The 19049-nt window shown below is 42.9% G+C and overlaps 1 protein-coding gene across 1 annotated transcript in view; it reads left to right on the top strand.

The window, feature by feature from the left end:
• The first annotated feature begins 1547 nt into the window (after nt 1-1547).
• LOC139309929 (vomeronasal type-2 receptor 26-like) overlaps nt 1548-19049 on the top strand; it is a 32918-nt gene continuing 15416 nt past the window's right edge. The window contains exons 1-2 of the mRNA XM_070934111.1: nt 1548-1892; nt 13362-13544. Of these exons, the coding sequence (XP_070790212.1) occupies nt 1548-1892; nt 13362-13544 (528 nt within the window). The remainder of the gene's footprint in view (nt 1893-13361; nt 13545-19049) is intronic.

The following is a 19049-nucleotide window of genomic DNA, read 5'->3' as shown; positions in this document are numbered from 1 at the left end:
ATGTTAGGTGTCCATTTTAAGTCTTCAGATGATAGAACCTAAAAACGTGAAGAACTCTACTGTTGATACTGTGTTGTCTAGTATTGTAGGAGGTAGTAGTCCCATTTTTTCATACTGTTTCTTGGCTTTTATTACTAAGCTTGCTGGTCCTTTGTATTTGTGTCTCTCAGGGTAGTGTCAGGTTACTGATGTTTCATTTTTCCTTCAGTTTTAAATCCATACTCATTTTATTCCAATCAAGCTTCTTTTAACATAGAGATTCAATATATAGGCTGTATAAATAAAGGAAAACACTCAGCCTCGTTGCATTCCTTTGCCATCCTGGAGCCCCAATCTCTTTTGCCATCTTCTGTCTGTAGTGAGGTTTCCTGAATTCCTCATGAGGATGAGAAGATGTTTTGGAATTCCCACTTTTGTCAGGACATCCCATAGCTTGATGTGACCCACAGTTAACGATATTTTTATAATGGAAGGCATTGTGAGTTCTCTTTGGTATTCTTTGGCTTTCTCAATTATTCATCATGTATCAGCAGTAATATTTCATGATTCTTCATGGCCTTTTTGGAAGCCAAGTTGGACATATGGCATCTCTTTTTCCATTTCCATTAGAATATTGGATGATTCTCAGCATCATTTTGCTACCATTTGAAATTCAGGATATTGTATGATACTTTGTTCACTGTTAAACCTCTTTCCCACCCACCCCCCTCTTGGAAAGTAGATTGACTTCTTCCCATCAGTTGGCCATTATGTCATTCTCCAGATTCCTTAACAGATTCTTTGTCTGTTGCTTGGCATAACTATGGATATTCCATCAGTTTCTGTAGTATTATGAGTTGGCCATGACTGAAGTGATGATCTAACTTCATCAGCTATTTATTTATTTATTTGTTTGTTTGTTTGTTTGTTTGTTTGTTTGTTTGTTTGTTTGTTTATTTATTTATTTATTTATTTATTTATTTATTTATTTATTTATTGGTTCGATTTATATGCTGCCTTTTTCCGGAGACTCAGGGTGGCTTACAATGTATTAAGCAATAGCCTTTATACTTTTGTATATACCTGCTTAGTAGGGCTTCCCCCCACCCCAAGCGGTGTTCTTTTTTATACAAAGTCAGCTTATTGCCCCCACAAACCGGGTCCTCATTTTACCTACCTCGAAAGGATGGAGCTAGTACTAGAGTTTCTTACAGTATCTTCTAACTATCTTGGTTATTGGCATCTCTACTGTACAGTACTTCACAATATTCCTTCCATCATCTTTGTATCAATTACTATCTATTGGTATCCTTTAGCATACCAGTTCAAACTTGAAGCTCCTTAATCCAAAGATTTTGGGCAGATGAAAATTAGTTATATTACTTAATACTACTAATAATAACAATATAGTTGTTGTTGTTGTTGTTATTAATCTGATGGAGGAGTATCTCTTCTCCATCTTCTCAGCGGTGAGCATTTAATTTTGCCTTTGGTTTTGGATCAGCCCTGGTTTAAGACAAAAAAATTATGGACTCAAACAAGAATAAATTCAATACAGATTATTGATGATGATGATGATGATGATGATGATGATGATGATGATGAACACATCTGATTACAGTGAAGGAAAAACTGATTATTCGAAAATCCTACCCTTCATTTTGGCCAGTCAAGAAATCAAGAAGAACCACCAGTTCTTATGCAATCTCACTCTTGGCTACAATATCCATGACAACTATATGAACACTATTGTGACTTCAGATGCCTTGCTGGACATGCTCTCTACTGGAGAAGTCAATATTCCCAACTTCAACTGTGGAAGAAAGGACAACCTTTTGGCTCTTCTTGATAAAAGTGATGATGACATCTCTTTTCAGATATCCACTGTGGTAGCCAGCTACAAAATCCCACAGGTTTGTGTGAGAGTGTATCCATCTCTAAATGTATCCATTTGAGAGTGTAGCTATATGAGTTGATAGTGAGTGAGTGATAACTCCAGATTCATCTTCTCCATGAAATTCCAGAACTGTTTTTCATTGTGGTCATTGTTGGTGTCATAGCTATAGAATGGGGCTCTACAGTGGAAAATGGGCAAGGATCAAAGCTCCCCATGAGAGCATCCCCATAAATTATGGGGCTTCTACTGCATCTTCATGAATACACAAGAGATGAAAAGAACGAGGAGAGACAGAGCTATGACACATATTAAATCACATTGTAAATGGCTATATTATCCTGTTACAATTTATTAAACAAATCTAAGATTTCTGGACATAATTATAAGACCAAGTCAGATTCATTCAAGTCTAATATTTTGGTCTTGATCTGGCTTCAATAAAACACAACATTCTTCCTTTCTTTTACAGATCACTTTTAAAAGTGTTTCAGACACTCTGAATGATAACAGTCAATTCCCCTTTTTCCACCGCATGGTCCCCAAAGAAGGAATCCAGTACCAAGCAATTATCCAACTGCTCCTCCATTTCAAATGGACCTTGGTTGGTGTCTTTACTACAGACACAGAGGAGGGAGAGGTTTTCATGAGGACTTTGACCCCTACGCTTGTCAGGAATGGTATTTGTGTTGTTGTGTCACATAAGTTCTCAATGATTGCAAGTAGAATGTTGCTATTCATTGATGGCCTCTCTAAATGGAGACAAGCCAATGTCTTTGTTTACTTTGTAGAAAAGGGTTGGCTCGAACAAGGAATGATGGCTGTACATGACACACTACGACATCTGCCAGAACCCATTGAAGGGAAAATCTGGATCACCACAGCCTTATGGGAACTTACATTTGCATGGCAACACATAAAAGAATATTTGCAGTACATCCACAGTATGTGGTCCTTTCTTATCCAGACAAAGCAAAGGCAGAAAAATGATTCTTTTCAAAATGTTTACTTTTTTAACAGAGATTTCAAAGAAAAGGCTTTTAACTGTTCTTTTTCCAAGCATGTCTATTCTGTGAAAGGCCGGAGACGTTGCATTGAAAAAGCACCATTGGACACCCTACAGGAAAGGAAGGGAATCTGGATTGTAAATGAACACCGTAGCTGTAGTGCTGTTAAGACTGTGGCACATGCCTTGAATGTTGCATATTCCTCCAGATCTGGAAGGAGAAGGAACAAGGGCCAAGAAAGTTTGGTGGCTCCAATGCTGCAGCCATGGCAGGTATGGGACTTTGACACGGATCCATTAAACTTAGTTCTTTCTGAGCAGGAATCCAAAGGAAGAGGGAGGGGAATCTTCTCAACCCCCTTCTGCTTTTCTGCCACCATCTGCTCCTTCTTTTGACCCACTGCTTCCTTGTCCAATTCTTTCTACTCAATGGTCGTGAGTCAAATCTGGGGAGTTCAAGGGTTGGGAAGGAGAGCATTAAACATCTCTTTGGGTTTTGCTGATTATTTCCCCATTGTGCCACTGTTTTCAACAACTGCAGATAGTTTTGCTTGTTTGTGTCCGGTAATCATATATCATCATGCTAAATACTGTAATTTTTTTTTAAAAAAGATATATCTATATTTTTTAAAAAATATTCTGTATAATTGACATGATACAATGTTAAAGTTATTTTGCATTAATAAGGTTGATGTAGCAGCTGAGAACATCTAGCCTCACCCCTTCTACTCTGCAGGAATCCCAGTTAAAGCCTTGTTGATTTATGGCTGCCTGGTCTTTCATGAAGCCTTTCAGTGAAAGGGAGATTGAACTTCTCTGGTTCACCATCAAGTTGTGCTTCCTTCTGATATGTTTTTCCTAGTATTTAGGTAGAATCTGCTTTCTTGTAATTAAGCTAATATTCCCATATCCTACACTCTGTAGTTTTTGCTTATACATTTTATTAAGATTGTTTTGTACAGTAAAAGATAAATCCAAAACAGCAAACGGCAAAAGTAAAATTCAAGAATTTTATTCAAGAATAAATTCTATCCAACCTTCCTTTCAATAAACATTTACAAGCTTAGAATAGAATAGAATAGAATAAAATAGAATGGAATGGAATGGAACAGAATGAAATAGAATTCTTTATTGGCCAAGTGTGATTGGACACACAAGGAATTTGCCTTTGGTGCATATGCTCTCAGTGTACATAAAAGAAAAGATACATTCATCAAGAATCATAAGATACAACACTTAATGATAGTCATAGGGTACAAATAAGCAATCAAATCATATTAGAAAACAGTCAATATAAATCCTAAGGATACAAGCAACAAGGTTACAATCATACAGTCATAAGTGGGAGGAGATGGGTGATGTTGTGGCCCCGCCCTCTGAGCCTGTCCCATCAGAGGAAGAAAGCTCCGAGCATGAGGAAGAGGAGTCAGCCAGGCCTCCCTCTCCAGGCCCCTCCCCTCTGGCATTGTCTCAGGTGCCAGCCGAGGGAGAGGAGATCAGTAGGGATACAGCTGGCTCGGATCAGAGTGATGAAGAAACATCATTCCTGGACGCACGCCTCCGAAGGCGTGATAAACGTTTGCAGCAGTTTAGGAGGCGTGCTAGGGATTAGAACTGAGTCACTGGACCACACCCCAGAGACTATATAATAGAGGGTAGTGGTCAGTGATCCTTGTGACGAACAAAAGTAAACCTTGAATAGTCACTAAAGCCTCGTTCGGAACTGCGGAGAGAAATATTATTTCTGCTTGGACTTTTTGTACGCTAAGTACCTTATCTTTCTGTTTGTGAAAATAAAGGCATTTGGCAGACGGTGTGTCTATCGCTGCCAAGTGGGAGATAAGACCTGGGTGCGTTCCAAAGTGTTTCCTTAACCCTCGGCTGGCTGTGTTTGTGTGTGTGTGGGTATGGGGACAGATCAGGTGATAGGAACGATGAAAAGATTAATAGTTGTGCAGCCTTAGTGAATAGTTTGACAATGTTGAGGGAATTATTTGTTTAGCAGAGTGATGGCATTTGGGAAAAAAATGTTCTTGTGTCTAGTTGATCTGGTGTGCCGTGCTCTATAGCATCGTTTTGAGGGTAGGAGTTGAAACAGTTTATGTCCAGGATGTGAGGGGTCTGTAGATATTTTCACAGCCCTCTTTTTGACTCGTGCAGTAAACAGGTCCTCAATGGAAGGCAGGTTGGTAGCAATTGTTTTTTCTGCAGTTCTAATTATCCTCTGACTTCTCTCTTAGATATTATATAAATCCCTTCAACATCTTATTCAATCCACATCGTCTTCAATCATCAAATCCATAATGCATCATTTCATTTGTTTCTTCCTTCAACAAAGAGTCCACGTAATGTTTCCAGTCATTCAAAAAACTTTTTTTTTTCTCCCTGACCAAAAGGAAATATTGCCATTTCTGCAAATTCTGACAATTTCACAATCAATTCCTGAATTTGGAGGAATTTCAATATTCTTCCACCACTTGTGTATCCTAAATGAGTCGATTTTCCATAGGTCTTTGATAGTTCATTCTCTTTAAATCCCAATAAAAGAATTGTGGGTTTTTTACAACAGTAAACTGCAAAATTCTTTGTATATTTCATAGATATTTGTTTCCTTTTTTTTCTTTTTTTGGCTTTTTCACAAGTTTATGCAGGCTGAAAAGTCCCTTCATCTTTCTCAATATCCAACATTGACTTGACCTATCTCTATACTTCTTTGATATTTTTCTAGTGTCATTTGATACATAATAATACCAAATGCCAACAATACCAGATTCCAATGATACATAATTTAATTTAATTTTAAAATTCTCTTATTTCACAGTATGAATTCAATACAAGTTACATTCTCTCTCATTTATCCATCTAAATATTATGACCAAAAATAGCAGTCCATGTTATCATGCAATCCTTAACCTATCCTTCAGGTTTCAAACTTTAACAAAAAGTTTTACATCTTTGCTCTTACATGCTGATCAGTTGTATATAATTCCATTCCATATTCTGTTTTATGTTTTTCAATTTTAGTTATTTTTTTAATAACTCTTCCTTTTAATTGTGCATATGGAAAAAAAATAGAAACTATATCCTATTTCTTCCCAAGAACTGAAGGTTCTCTCACCAGGGTAGTATTATTTTTTCTATTGTATTGAAGATCTCTATTTAATATACATTCTTTCTCAAAGAAATGTGCTTTGGACAGTAGCCTTGGTGAGTCCAAAGTCAGTAAACAGTCTTCATCTGAGGTTTGGAGGTGGCTGTCCTCCAAAGTTCTCAGCACTCTAAAGAGCAGCTGATAAAATCCCTATGGATCCCTCAAAGAACAGTCTTTTGGAACATAGATGGGCAATCTCAACAGCTTTCTCCTTGCCCAGAGAAGTGTTCTTGGGTCCAGCATAAGCTTGGCTACCAGCTTTCTCCTCTGCATTGTTTTACCATCTTGACTCCTAGCTTTGCAAAAATCAAAATGTATTCTATCAACAGCATTCCCACAATCTATTAAGAAAATGATCTGATTTTTTTAAAAAAGGGAGATTAGCCTCATGAACTTTGATCTCCCAAATCATCAGCTTTTAGCAATTACCTCGTTGTCTTCAATTTTAAGAATGATTCCTTTAAGATCTGCTCTAGAGTTTTCTCATAAATTTATACCGGATTGAGAAGTCTGTATTTTTCTGAATCTTTTTTGTTGTAATTGCTTTTGAAGATAGAGCAATAGTTTCTCTCTCATCTAAGAATATTTGCAACTTAGACAACAGTAGAAAATTTAAATGTCTAAAGACCAAGTTAGGATTAGAAATCTAGTTTTCTTTTTTTCTTTTTAATTACTGGATTTTTTTCATTCTAGTTTCATCACTTCCTGGACAAGAATGTGTTTTGCAATATTTCACAGGAGAAACTTTATCTGGACCCAAATGGAGATCTAGCAGCTGACCTGAACATCATAAGTTCAGTGGTTATGCACAATGAGCACTTCATTGAAAAGCAACTGGGGACTTTTGAAAGACAGAAACTTACTATCAACCAAAAGACTCTATCACAGCTGAAGTTACTCAGGAAGGTTTGGAAACTATTAATCTTCTTTTCTCTGTTTTACAGTCTTAAGACCAGACCCATTTCAAGTAGGCTGAGCCTAATCACCAATGTGGGTGACCTACACTCAGAACATGGGGAGGAAAGCCACATTCACACCAGTTTGAATAGCAATAGGCCTTCTGCTCCTATGAAGGAGATCCAAGGGTTTCCGTTCACCTGAAATAATTAACTATAATAGAACCCTCATTCAGAAAATTGAAACCTTGAAACATGACTTTGACCCAAATAAAAGCCAAGCCTGTTATCTAAAATAATGTCAGACAATTTGAAGGAAAATGCTGGTTTGATTTGGCCTTTGGCTTGTAAGAGGAACTAAAATTGAAGCCCCCTTGAATGAAAGTGTCCTCTAAAGGACTCCATTGGCCTACTTTGATTTGTATTGAGTTTATCTGTACTATTATCTGCCTTAAGTCACCTCAAGGCAAAAGAAAGCTCTAAATTCAACTAGTTATAAATATGGGACTGTCTTTACATACTGGTTAGTGTTGCCTAGCTATAGTTCTTGATCTGAAAGGACTTTGATCTATCAAGCAGTGTCTTTGAAATATATCTTTCTGAGACAAGGCTCCTTCTTGTGTCCCAATTCCTGCAGCACAAAGGAATGCAGTCAGTTTTACTCTATTATTTTACCAAGATAACAGCTATATAAATGGAAAGAATAGAATAAAATAAAATCTCCACTAAGACTGATGATGCTATAAGGAAATTTTCTTTTGCATCTTAACTGGAGAACCTCATGGGAGAAGGGTTGTGTTATATGACTTCAAAAGAGGAAGTCATCGCAATGATTTATGAAATCTGCAAGGTATATTTGATGATCCTCTTGGTCAGAAGATACTCTCCTTATCACAGATAAAATTTTCTATTATAAAATTGTAGAATCGCCACCGGCAAGACTAGCAAAAATGTTTAACAACATGTCCACCAAATGTTGGAAATGCAATCAGACTCTCGCAAGTTTGGCCCTCCACTTTATCGAGGGCCCACCTCGATGACGGGCTTTGGAACCCCGAGAGGTGGCATGCAAAAACTAGAGGGTTGAGGGGTTTTATATCAAAAAATTTTGTAAATTTTTTAAGGGATTCTAGGGAAGGGGAGGGTTTGATTGGAATGTGGGTTGTGGGTATGGGGGATAGCCCACAAAGGGGAGGGGCGGGCCTGGCAAGGAAGCACGGCGTGGGAGGTGGGGATCTCGGGGTCGAGGAGGGAGTCATAGTTTGTCCAGATAGTGTTCGGAACATCATTACCGTGAGTGGGAGGGGTAGGTATGGCAGAAGCAGGGGGCCATATTGAGTCAAGGGAGCACGTACCCGCTGTTTAAAAGCGGTGACATGCTCCAGCCCCCAAGGCTCCACCCATTCCCCAGGTTGCACAGACCCTCAGGACCCTACCCTTTGGCTGATGTTGTGCAATGCCAGGTCCGTAGTAAATAAAGCCCCCCTCATTTGTGATCTTATTTGTGAGGGGGGAGCGGACCTGGTGGGTATTACGGAGACCTGGTTGGGCCAGGAGGGGGGATCCCCCTCGTCGAGATGTGCCCACCAGGTTTCCTCTCATTCCATCGGCCGAGGTTACAGGGCAGGGGCGGGGGAGTAGCGGTTATTATTAAAGAAGGTCTGAGACCGAGGGAGGCCACTGTTCCTCAGACAGCCGGCTGTGAGTCCCTCCTTGTGAAGTAGGGTCATGGGGTTCAGATGGGTTTGCTGATCACATACCTGGCTCCCTGCCACATGGCAACAGCCCTGCCCGAGCTACTCAACGTCATCGCCGCAGTGGCGGTTGAAACCCCCACACTTATGGTCATGGGGGATTTCAACCTGCCGTCCGTGGGTGAGACGTCTGAGGTGGCTCGGGAGTTCATGGCTTCCATGACAGCCATGGACCTGACCCAGTTAATTCATGGCCCTACCCACATGGGGGGAAACACACTGGATCTGGTTTTTGTCTCTGGACAGTGGCTGAGTGATCTTGAGATAGGGGATATAGTTACCAAGCCCTTGTCATGGTCAGATCACTCTCTCCTTCGTCTCAACCTTCGAACCGTTGCACCCCGCCGCAGGGAGGCGGAGCCGGTAAAATGGTTCCGCCCCAGGCACCTGATGGAACCTGATAGGTTCCAGATGGAGCTTGGGCCATTTCCCGAGGCTCTGGCATATGCCTCGACTGGAGACCTAGTGGCCGCCTGGGATAGGGCGGCCTCTGGAGCTCTGGATCGGGTCGTGCCTTTGCGGCCTCTGACCCGGCGCCAATCTCATTTGGCTCCTTGGTTCACTGAGGAGCTGAGGGAGTTGAAGCGCCGGAAAAGACGCCTAGAGTGTAGTTGAAGGGCCAGTCTTTCTGAATCGGACCGGACACTGGTAAGATCCCATATTAGGAATTACCTAGTGGCAATAAAAGCAGCGAAATGTAGTTATTTTGCTGCTCTTATTGCGTCATCAGATAACCGCCTGGCCACCCTGTTTAGGGTGACCTTCTCCCTGCTCCACCAGGAAGCATGGGAGGACCCCTTGGAGGGTAGAGCCGAGGATTTTGTTCAGTATCTGTATGACAAAATCACTCAGATTCGGGAAGATCTGGACTCCGACTGGGTAGTCTCAGGGACTGGGGCAGGTCTTGAGAACATTATCTGGGATGAGTTTGATCCTGTGAACCCTGAGGATGTGTACAGGATTCTGGGCAGACTGAACGCGACCACTTGTTTATTGGACCCGTGTCCTTCCTGGTTAGTGCTGGCTTCCCGGGAGGTGATGCGAGGCTGGCTCCAGGGGATTATAAATGCTTCATTGGGTGAGGGTGACTTCCCCACTGCCTTGAAAGAGGCGGTGGTGAGGCCTCTCCTCAAGAAGCCTTCCCTGGACCCGGCAATGTTGGTTAATTATCGTCCGGTCTCCATGCTTCGTTTTGTGGCGAAGGTTGTCGAGAGTGTGGTTGCGCAACAGCTTCCCCAGCACCTGGATGAGACGACGTATCTGGATCCATTCCAGTCGAGTTTCAGACCCGGGTACAGCACGGAAACAGCATTGGTCGCATTGGTTGATGATCTCTGGAGGGCTCGGGACAGGGGGTGCTCCTCTGTCCTGGTCCTGTTAGATCTCTCAGCGGCTTTTGATACCATCGACCATGGTATCATGCTGCACCGGTTAGAAGAGTTAGGGGTGGGAGGCACTGTACTACGGTGGTTCTCCTCCTTTCTCTCCGGCAGTCTGTGTTGGCAGGGGGGGCAGAGGTTGACCCCGAGGCCCCTCATATGTGAGGTGCCACAAGGGTCGGTCCTCTCGCCCCTTTTGTTCAACATTTATGTAAAGCCGCTGGGTGAGATCATCCGTGGTTTTGGGGTGAAGTACCACCAGTACGCTGATGACACCCAGCTGTACATCTTCACCCCGGACCACCCCAACGATGCCCTTGAAGTGATGTCTCGGTGTCTGGAGGCCGTGCGGATCTGGATGGGGAGGAACAGGCTCAGGCTCAACCCATCCAAGACCAAGTGACTGTGGTTTCCGACATCCCGATATAGTCAGTTGACGCCATCGCTGACTATTGGGGGCGAATCACTGGCCCTCACGGAGAGGGCTCGCAACTTGGGCGTCCTCCTGGACTCACGGCTGTCTTTAGAAGAGCACATGACGGCCGTGACTGGGAGGATTTTTCATCAGGTTCGCCTGATTCGCCAGTTGCATCCCTTTCTGGATCGGGACTCCCTACACACAGTCACTCATGCCCTCGTTACCTCCCGCCTGGACTATTATAATGCTCTATGCATGGGGATCCCCTTGAGGAGCACCCGGAGGCTCCAACTGGCGCAGAGTGCGGCTGCGCGGGTGGTTATGGGAGCAACATGGCACTCCCGTGTGACACCTCTCCTGCGTGAGCTGCACTGGCTCCCGGTGGTCTTCCGGGTGCGCTTCAAGGTTTTGGTTACCACCTTTAGAGTGCTCCATGGCTTGGGACCCGGCTACTTATGGGACCGCCTACTACCACAAACAGCTTCCCACCGGCCGGTATGCTGTCATAGAGAGGGGCTCCTCCAGATGCCATCAGCCAAACAATGTCGACTGGCGGCCCCTAGGGGGAGGGCCTTCTCTGTGGGGGCACCTACTATCTGGAACGAGCTCCCCCCAGAGATACGGAGGATCCCTGATCTGCACACTTTCTGCCGTGCTTTGAAGACACTCCTATTCCAGCAGGCTGGCCTGGCCTAATTTTTTCCCCTTCTTCTAAATTTTTAAACTCAAATTTTAATTCGTTTTAAATTATTGGGGGTTTTAAATTGTCTCAGGCAAAAATTATTTAATTGGGTTTTAATCATGTCTTAACTTTTGTATTTATATGTTTTATTTCGAGCCTGTTCACTGCCCTGAGTCCTTCGGGAGCAGGGCGGTATACAAATTTAATAAAATGAAACCTTAAGAATGCAGGAATGCATATTATTATTATTATTATTATTATTATTATTATTATTATTATTATTATTATTATTAATTAATTAAATTTCTATACCGCCCTTCTCCAAATAGGACTCAGGGCGGTGCACAGCCAAGGTAAAAACAGAGCATACAAAATTTAAAAACAGTATTAAAATAATTAAATATTCTGGCCGTAAATTAAAACAACCCAATTTAAAATCAATTTAAAATTTAACTCAAGCCAGCCCAGCTAGTTGAAATAAATAGGTTTTCAGGGCCCGACGAAAAATCCGGAGGTCTGTTATTGTACGTAACTCTGGGGGAAGGTTGTTCCAGAGGGTGGGCGCCGTCACAGAGAAGGCTCTCCCCCTGGGGGTCGCCAGCCGACATTGTCTGGCGGACGGCACCCTGAGGAGGCCCACTCTGTGCGAGCGTACTGGCCGGTGGGAGGCTATTGGTAGCTATTGGTATAGAACCAGAATTCAATAGGAACCCACAGGTTGTTAGTAAATGCTGAACCCTTTTTTGTTCTTTACAGCTTTACAAAGCACAACAATATTTCATTTCCATGTAAAATATGAGAAATATGCAGAGTCTACACTTGCAAATCTCTGAAGCCCTAGTTAGAAATACTCACATCAGTGAGTCCTAACATATTAACTCTGGCTTCTTTCTATTTCTGCTTAGTCCCTGCCTCACTCCAAATGTGTGGAAAATTGTCATCCTGGATTTGTCAAGCGAGCTCGGAAAGGAGAGCCAGTTTGCTGCTATAACTGCATTCCTTGTCCAGAGGGGACCATCTCCACTCAGGAAGGTGAGTAACACCTGAGGAAAGGTGGATTTTGTTGAAATGGATTTATCCAGAGCATTTTCATTAAAAGTCACATTGTTTCCTTGTTTATTTTCAAACTGCATAATTTCCTATCCCATCTAAAGGGAAGAATGGCAAAAACTTGAAGAAAGATCTGAAAAGAGATAGATGTGGCAGATAGGTTGAACTTTACCACTGTCTGAGAAAAATATCTCTTCCATTTATTTGTTCGGGTGTTCCTTTCCATGTTTACCTTTTAGGAACTTCTGAGTTCTTTGAAACTTGAGGAATTGTCTTAGATCCATTGCATTTCATCATCCGAACCAAATTTAGGTAAAAGTAAAGGTTTCCTCTGTCCAGTCATGTCCAACTCTAATGGATGGTGTTAATCTCTGTTTCTTGGCCAAGGGAGCCAATGTTGTCTGAAGATATTTCCATGGTCATATATCTTTTTTTCTGGTAAGATACTAAGACATACATCTTGGAAAATGTTTGTGGTATCAGCTGTTGTCCCAAGAAGCTAATTTTATTGATTGATTATGAAATTTATTTGTCAACCATTTTGTATCCAATGACTCCTGAACTGTGAAAGGAGAGGTTATTTAAAAAATAATAATCCTTTTGGTTTTCTCAGATGCGGAAAAATGCACCAAGTGCCCAGACGATCAATACTCAAATAAGAAGAGAGTCCAATGTATCCCAAAAGATATAACCTTTTTGGTTTATGAAGAACATCTGGGTATCATTCTGGCCTCTTTTGCCCTACTATTATTTCTAACCACGGGATTCATTTCAATCATATTTATTAAATCCCGAGAAACTCCCATTGTCAAAGCCAACAACCGGGACCTCTCTTACATCCTCCTGGTCTCTCTCCTGCTTTGTTTTTTGTCTCCTTTTCTCTTCATTGGTCAACCAAGAAAATCCACCTGCCTTCTCCGACAAACAGTGTTCAGCATTGTGTTCTCAGTAGCCGTATCTTCTGTGTTGGCGAAAACTATCACGGTGGTGCTGGCTTTTCTGGCCACAAAACCAGGAAACCGAATGAAAAGATGGTTAGGGAAAACTTTGGCCAATTCCATCATCTTTTCTTGTTCTGCTGTCCAAATTATCATCTGTTCCATTTGGCTCGGAGTTTCTCCCCCATTCCCTGACTCTGATCTCCACTCCCAGTCTGAAGTAATCATCCTGCAATGCAATGAAGGGTCTGATGCCATGTTCTACATCACCCTCAGCTACATGGGCTTCTTGGCTGTCATCTGCTTCACAGTGGCTTCCCTGGCTAGGAACCTGCCTGGGGCCTTCAATGAAGCCAAACTGATCACCTTCAGCATGCTGATCTTCTGCAGTGTCTGGGTGACTTTTGTCCCCACCTATCTGAGCACCAAGGGGAAATATATGGTGGCTGTTCAGGTCTTCTCCATCTTGGCCTCCAGTGCTGGTCTGCTAGGCTGTATCTTCCTCTCCAAGTGCTACATTATCCTTCTGAGGCCAGACCTGAACACAAAGGAACAACTTAGTGGCAGACTAAATGTAAACACATGAAACATAAACCATTATGATATTGGAAGAACTGAAAAGTTCCTTTTATTTGAATGATGATATTTATTATGTTCATTTTGATTGTAAACAGGAATCAAAAAAATATGTTAGGGACAAGCAATTAGAACCACTCATGAACAGGATCAAATAGAAGTGCTATTGTTAGTCCCCCATGTTACAAGAATCTCACCAGACTCACTGCATTCCCTTAGGAATGGTTGGCTAAATGGTCAAGGATTCTGAATGAGGTCAGTCCTGTGCCATGTTCTGCAGTGCACAGACTCCAAGCTTCAGCAATTATTCCCACTGAAATGACTGTATGTATGTATATATGATGTATGATGTATGTATTTAATAAGTAGAAAAATAGGGACCACCTTTGGTGAGAAGGTAACAGCGTTCTGTGCTCCTTTGGCATTTAGTCATGCCAGCCATATGACCATAGAGACATCTTTGGACAATGCTGGCTCTTTGGCTTTGAAACGGAGATGAGCACCGCCCCCTAGAGTCAGGAACGACTAGCACATATGTGTGAGGGGAACCTTTACCTTTACCTTTTTATGTATTTAACAATTTTATATAGCTGCTCAATTCACAGATAGGTGAATAGGACCTTTTTTAGAAATTTAAAACTCCATCATACAATAAAACCATTAACAAACTCTACCCTACCCTATCCCCATAGTAGAACAATACAATTAAATTAGGCACTTGGTCAGCTCCATTTCCATTTGTGGTCCTCAGGCCCACTGTCAAAGTCACATTTTTATGGCCTTTCAAAAAAAGGAGCAGGATAGGGACCAACCATACCTCAGTGAATAATGTCTATGGAGATTCTCAGTAATCCAGATCATGGTTATCCCAAATGTGCTTTCTAAAAAGGCAACTGAACTTTCTGTGTTTTTCCTTGAAGACTTTTCATTTTTCACCCAAAAAACTTCTTCAGTGCTGACTGAATGATGGAGAAAAGAAGGATTTATATTTGTTGCAGTCATCTTTTAATGAAGATGTACCATCGGCACGGTGAATGGGAGGGGCAGATATGGCGGGAGCAGGGGACCACATCAGGTGTTGGGGACTCGCACTTGCTGTCTGAGAGCAATTGCTTGCCCCGGTCCCCAAGGCTCTGCTCGGATACTAGGTGGCTTAGACACTCAGGATCTGGGCCTTCGGCTGATGTTATGCAATGCCAGGTCCGTGGTTAATAAGGCCCCCCTCATTCACGATCTTATACAAGAGGGAGGAGCGGACCTGGCGGGTATTACGGAGACCTGGTTGGGCCCGGAGGGTGGCGTCCCTCTGGTTGAAATGTGCCCACCAGGCTTCAGAGCATTCCATCAGCCGAGGGCCCAGGGGAGGGGCGGGTGGGTGGTGGTTATTATTAACGAGGATCTGGGTCCGAGGGAGACCACTGTGCCTCAGATAGCCGGATGTGAGTCCCTCCTTGTGAGGTGGGGCCGTGGGGTTCAGATGGGCTTGTTGCTTACGTACCTGGCTCCCTGCCGCGTGGCAACAGCCCTACCTGAGCTACTCGACGTGATAGCCACGGTGGCAGTAGATACACCCAGGCTTTTAGTCATGGGTGATTTCAACTTGCCATCCGTTGGTGAAACGTCCGAGGTGGCTCGGGAGTTCATGGCTTCCATGACGGCCATGGACCTGACCCAGTTAGTTCATGGCCCTACTCACAGGGGAGGTCAGACTCTGGATTTGATTTTTGTCTCTGGCCAGTGGTTGAGTGCCCTTGTTATAGGGGATATAGACATGGAACCCTTGTCATGGACTGACCACTCACTCCTTCGCCTAGATCTTCGAACCGCGACCCCTCGCCGCAGGGAGGCGGATCCAATTAGATGGATCCGCCCCAGGCGCCTGATGGATCCTGATAGGTTCCAGATGGAGCTTGGGCCATTTCCTGAGGATCTAGCATATGACTCGGCCGAGGACCTGGTAGCCGCCTGGGATCGGGCGGCTGGTGGGGCCTTGGACCGAGTTGTGCCTTTGCGGCCTCTGACCCGATGCCGATCCCGTGCGGCTCCTTGGTTTACTGAGGAGCTGAGGGAAATGAAGCGCCGGAAAAGACGCCTGGAGAGCAGTTGGAGGGCCAGTCTCACTGAATCTGATCGAACACTGGTAAGGTCGCATATTAAGGCCTACCTAGTGGCGATAAAGACGGCAAAGTCTAACTACTTTTCCGCCTCTATTGCGTCATCAGGGAATCGTCCGGCCGCCCTGTTTAGGGTGACCTGCGCCCTGCTCCATCAGGGAGTGCGGGAGGATCCCTTAGAAGGCAGGGCGGAGGATTTTGGACAATACCTGTATGACAAAATCGCTCAGATCCGGGGGGATCTGGACTCTGACTGGGTAGATCAGGGCAGGGTGACGAGGAACAGTCTTGAGAATGTTATCTGGGAGGAGTTTGATGCTGTGACTCCCAATGATGTGGACAGGATTTTGGGGAGACTTAGTGCGGCCACATGTTTACTGGACCCGTGTCCCTCCTGGTTGGTACTGGCTTCCCGGGAGGTTACACGAGGCTGGCTCCAGGGCATCATTAATGCTTCGTTGAGTGAGGGTCACTTCCCCGCTGCCCTGAAAGAGGCGGTGGTGAGGCCTCTCCTCAAGAAGCCATCCCTGGATCCAGCAATATTGGCCAACTATCATCCTGTTTCCAACCTTCGCTTCATTGCTTCGCTTCATTCTTAATTTAATTTAATTTAATTTCCAATTTATATACCGCCCTTCTCCCTGAGGACTCAGGGCAGTGTACAGCCAAGATAAAAAACATAGAATACAAATATTAAAACATTTAATATATATATAAATTTTGGCCCGAAGTTAAGAATCACAAACTAATTAAAAGAATTTAAAAATTTGTTCTAAGCCAACCCGGCTTGCTGAAAAAGGACGGAAGGCATTGAGGTCTTGGATTCTCCTTATCTCTGGGGGCAGCTGATTCCAGAGGGTAGGTGCCCCTACAGAGAAGGCCCTGCCCCTGGGGGTCACCAGCCTACATTGTTTGGCTGATGGCACCCCGAGGAGGCCCTCTCTGTGGGAGCGCACAGGTCGGTGGGAGGTCATCGGTAGCAGCAGGCGGTCTCGAAGATAACTAGGTCCAATGCCATGAAGCGCTTTAAAGGTGGTAACCAACACCTTGAAGTGCACCCGGAAGGCCACTGGGAGCCAGTGCAGCTCACACAGGAGCGTCATGGTGGACAGGATCACATGGTTTGAGTTCCTGAACAGAAAAAGGGCCGAGATGCAGTGAGTCCCCGGGTTTTATGCCCTCTCTGGCTTTGAACTTCTTGGGATCCAGAAAGAGTATCCTAATTGGTTGTCAGACTCCCAGGGGGTGGGGAGTTTTAGCTAGCCTTGCTGGCTGATGTAATCTTCCCAGGTGCCATGTGGTGAGTTTTGTTGCTAGATGGGTCCTATTGTGTTGCAGATGATGGTTCATTGACAAAGATTGAGTTTCTGCCTCTGGCCCCTTGACAAAGGGTGGGGGCAGGAAGATGGGAGCTGCTTCGTCTTTAAAACATACTTCTCCATTTCTCATCCAGGGAAACATAATATTCTGCCTTTTTAATATTCCCCAAAATATTTCATTCTTCTAGGAAAGGGGTGGGTGCTAACTTCCTACAGTATAGAGAGAACCAAAAAGAAAGAGAGAAGTAACAGAAAAAGCTAAAAGTGCAACAAGAAAAGAAAATAGAGTTTAAAAAAATCAGAACAATATAAAGAAAGCTATAGAAATATGTTATCCTTGGATACATGGGTTTCCTGACTGCCATTTGCTTCACTGTAGCTTTCCTAGCCAGGAACCTGCCTGGGGCCTTCAATGAAGCCAAGCTGATGACCTTCAGTATGCTGGTTTTCTGCAGTGTTTGGGTGTCCTTCCTGCCTACCTATCTGAGCACCAAAGGAAAGTCCATGGTAGTTGTGCAGATCTTCTCCATCTTGGCCTCGGGTGCTGGACTCCTGGGCTGCATCTTCTTCCCCAAATGCTACATTATTATCCTGAGACCAGAGCTAAATACTAAGGAACATTTAATGATAAAAGTAGGAAAATGATGATGAAATTGTTTCTTAGATTTGTATCATTTAATTATTTATTACAATTATTATTGACTTGTATGCTTCCTTTGCATTTAATTGACAATTAGGGTTATTTAAAACCAAAGCTAATAAAAACATTAAGAGTGTCAGATGAATCAAATTAAAATCCAAAATAATCTCAAACATTAAACAAGTGATTAATAATTAATATTTGTGTTTTAAATTATTTGTTGTCCTCCTTTTCCTCGGAACACTCAGATTAGCTAATACATATATTAAATGACAAATAATATTAAACAATGAATAAATAATATTCATATCTTGAAATGTCTTTGAATATTAATTAATTTTCATATCTTTTAAACTATTGGTGGTCATCCTTTTTCTCATCACTCAGGTTAATCCATATTTGATTAAGGCAACCTTCAAGAGTGGACACATGTGAGCTACAACCTGGTCTTTGGAGTGCTGTAAACAGGGCAGGTTCCTTCAAAGTTATTTAGGACTAACTTTAGTTAGTCATGATTCTTTGAGACTTGGTATTTTCATTCCTCTGAGGTTTGGATAGTACTTGGGGTGAGAGGGAGGTTAATCAGGATAATGTGATGTTGCAACAGCTCTAACTGGGATTGGTGTTCCTTTTCTTTCTTCTGATTTGCTCCTTCTCAGCAACCTCTATTTGTTTAAGCTCCAGATCAAGTTCCATCCTTCTTGTGGATGGGTTTTTTTTAAAGTATTCATCGGATTTTCCAGCTTTGGCCCATCATCCAGGACTCCACTGAATACTTAAAAAGAACCTTCCAATTCTTCTCACCTGTGCATAGTAAATTACATGCCCATAGTACACATCCATTTTATTTCCAGTTCTGCATATAAATATTTCAGCAGTGCTGATTGAAAATTGATACCTGGATCCATCAGGTTCTCATATTATTTTATTTATTTATTTATTTATTTATTTATTTATTTATTTATTTAATTTGTCAAACATGTATAAGAGAACAGATATAAGCATAAACATGATTATGAATACATGAAATGGATACAAATAAATGGGGACAGTAGGACAGGGAGGGTAAGCACATTGGTGCACTTATGCACACCCTTTATGGCCCTCTTAGGAATGGGGTGAGATCAACAGTAGACAGTCTAAGGTTAAAGTTATGGAGGTTTGGGGATGTAACCACAGAGTCAGGTAGTGCGTTCCAGGCATTGACCATTCTGTTGCTGAAGTCGTATTTCCTGCAATCGACTTTGGAGCAG

The sequence above is a fragment of the Pituophis catenifer genome, unplaced genomic scaffold, assembly GCF_029215685.1.
Source record: "Pituophis catenifer annectens isolate HBS135680 unplaced genomic scaffold, rPitCat1.0.hap2 SCAF_2, whole genome shotgun sequence".
NCBI lineage: Eukaryota > Metazoa > Chordata > Lepidosauria > Squamata > Colubridae > Pituophis > Pituophis catenifer.
Note: the sequence above shows the minus strand (reverse complement) of the source record. Positions and strands in the feature narration are given on the sequence as shown.